The 1846-nt window shown below is 31.6% G+C and overlaps 1 protein-coding gene across 1 annotated transcript in view; it reads right to left on the reverse strand.

Annotated features, from left to right (window-relative positions):
* Nucleotides 1-1846, reverse strand: part of LOC106474542 (gamma-aminobutyric acid type B receptor subunit 2-like) — a gene marked incomplete at both ends in the record, with an annotated part of 38193 nt that overhangs the window by 22878 nt on the left and 13469 nt on the right. Inside the window, one exon of the mRNA XM_022402869.1 lies at nt 983-1136. Coding sequence (XP_022258577.1) covers nt 983-1136 — 154 coding nt within the window. The remainder of the gene's footprint in view (nt 1-982; nt 1137-1846) is intronic.

Here is a 1846-nt window from a genome sequence, read left to right on the forward strand (position 1 = left end):
AACATTGATATCTTTATGTTCCTATGTCACAATTATTAGACTTTGTTAATCAGGTTAACACTGATATCTTTATGTTCCTATGTCACAGTAACTGGACTTGGTTAATCAATTTAACATTGACATCTTAACGTTCCTATATCACAATTATTGGACTTGGTTAATCGGGTTAACATTGATATCTTTATGTTCCTATGTCACAATTATTGGACTTTGTTAACCGGGTTGACATTGACATCTTTATGTTCCTACATCACAATTATTGGATTTGGTTTTCAGTTGTTATAGGAAACAGCGACAATAATTTAAACAAAACGTACGCTGAATAATAAACTGGTAAAACTAATGTAACATATCCGTTAAATATCAATAAAAAAAAAACAGGTTATTTGTGAAGAGAACAATTCAAACACGTTATGCACAAGCTATACAGTTCACCGGTATAAGAGACATAGAGTTTGTTCCTTCTTCTTCCTTATCCAGGCTGATCTAACTCGGTGACAAATGACAATTCCAAGGGTACACTAGGCCTAATATTTCATTTAGGTCAAGTTTCATAGTGTTGTTTTTTGAAACCAAGGAGAGATAGATTACATTTAATGTTTTAAGCTAAAATATTTTAATTGGATCCCAGTTTTATAGAACCATCAGAATATTGAGTGATATTTTTTTTTATCAGAAAGAAATGGGCAAGAGAAATTAAAACCTCTTGTTTCCAGTAATATATAAAGTTTTAATTAAATTCACTTTGGGTTTAGTAATTTCCTAACCAAGTGTCACGGCGAGGGTTTTGAGAACGAGAGTTGTTACACATCGATCAGAACTCGAGTTTATAGAACTATATTTCTTTATTCTTATGCAATTTTCACTAAGCTAAAATCCTCCTTTTTTATATTTGATGATCCTGGTGGTTACACGAGTATATTTTGTTTTTGTATTTTAATGATATGAATGTGTTAAACAATTATATATAAAATTCACATACCTCTGGTTACGATAACGGATATTAACTATTAGAAAGACGCTGGCTAGCAAGATGCCCAAGATCGAGAAGGTGGCTAGAAGTGAGTAGACTGTGACGCTTATCCTTGTCCTTTCGATGACAATCAAAGTCCTGTCCATAGGAGGGTCTGTATCACCTAATACAAAATATGAAGGAGAAAGTATTACTGAAGCCAATAATGATATACTTTGTTGTCTATTATGAGGAAGTGATGTCCATTGGTAACAACATTATTACTGAAGCCAATAATGATATACTTCGTTGTCTACTATGAGGGAGTGATGTCCCTTGGTAACAACATTATTACTGAAGCCAATAATGATATACTTTGTTGTCTAGTATGAGGGAGTGATGTCCCTTGTTAACAATATTATTACTGAAGCCAACAATGACATACTTCGTTGTCTACTATGAGGGAGTGATATCCCTTGATAACAACATTATTACTGAAGCCAATATTGATATACTTTGTTGTCTAGTATGAGGGAGTGATGTCCCTTGGTAACAACATTATTACTGAAGCCAATATTGATATACTTCGTTGTCTACTATGAGGGAGTGATATCCCTTGATAACAACATTATTACTGAAGTCAACAATGACATACAAAGAGTGTCAGAATTTAAAATATATATTCTTTTTCTCCAATTGTCAAAATAAAAGGCCTTTACTTATAGTTTATAATAGTATAAATATATTATATGTTATTGTTAGACTTAGGATTCTTCTACACCAGGTATCTGTGACTTATTGAAGTTATTAGCGATAAATTCAACAATAAATAAACAGCACGCACTTCACTTGTTTTCAAAATAATATATATATATATATATATATATATATATA

The sequence above is a fragment of the Limulus polyphemus genome, unplaced genomic scaffold (genome assembly GCF_000517525.1).
Source record: "Limulus polyphemus unplaced genomic scaffold, Limulus_polyphemus-2.1.2 Scaffold7338, whole genome shotgun sequence".
NCBI classification, from domain to species: domain Eukaryota; kingdom Metazoa; phylum Arthropoda; class Merostomata; order Xiphosura; family Limulidae; genus Limulus; species Limulus polyphemus.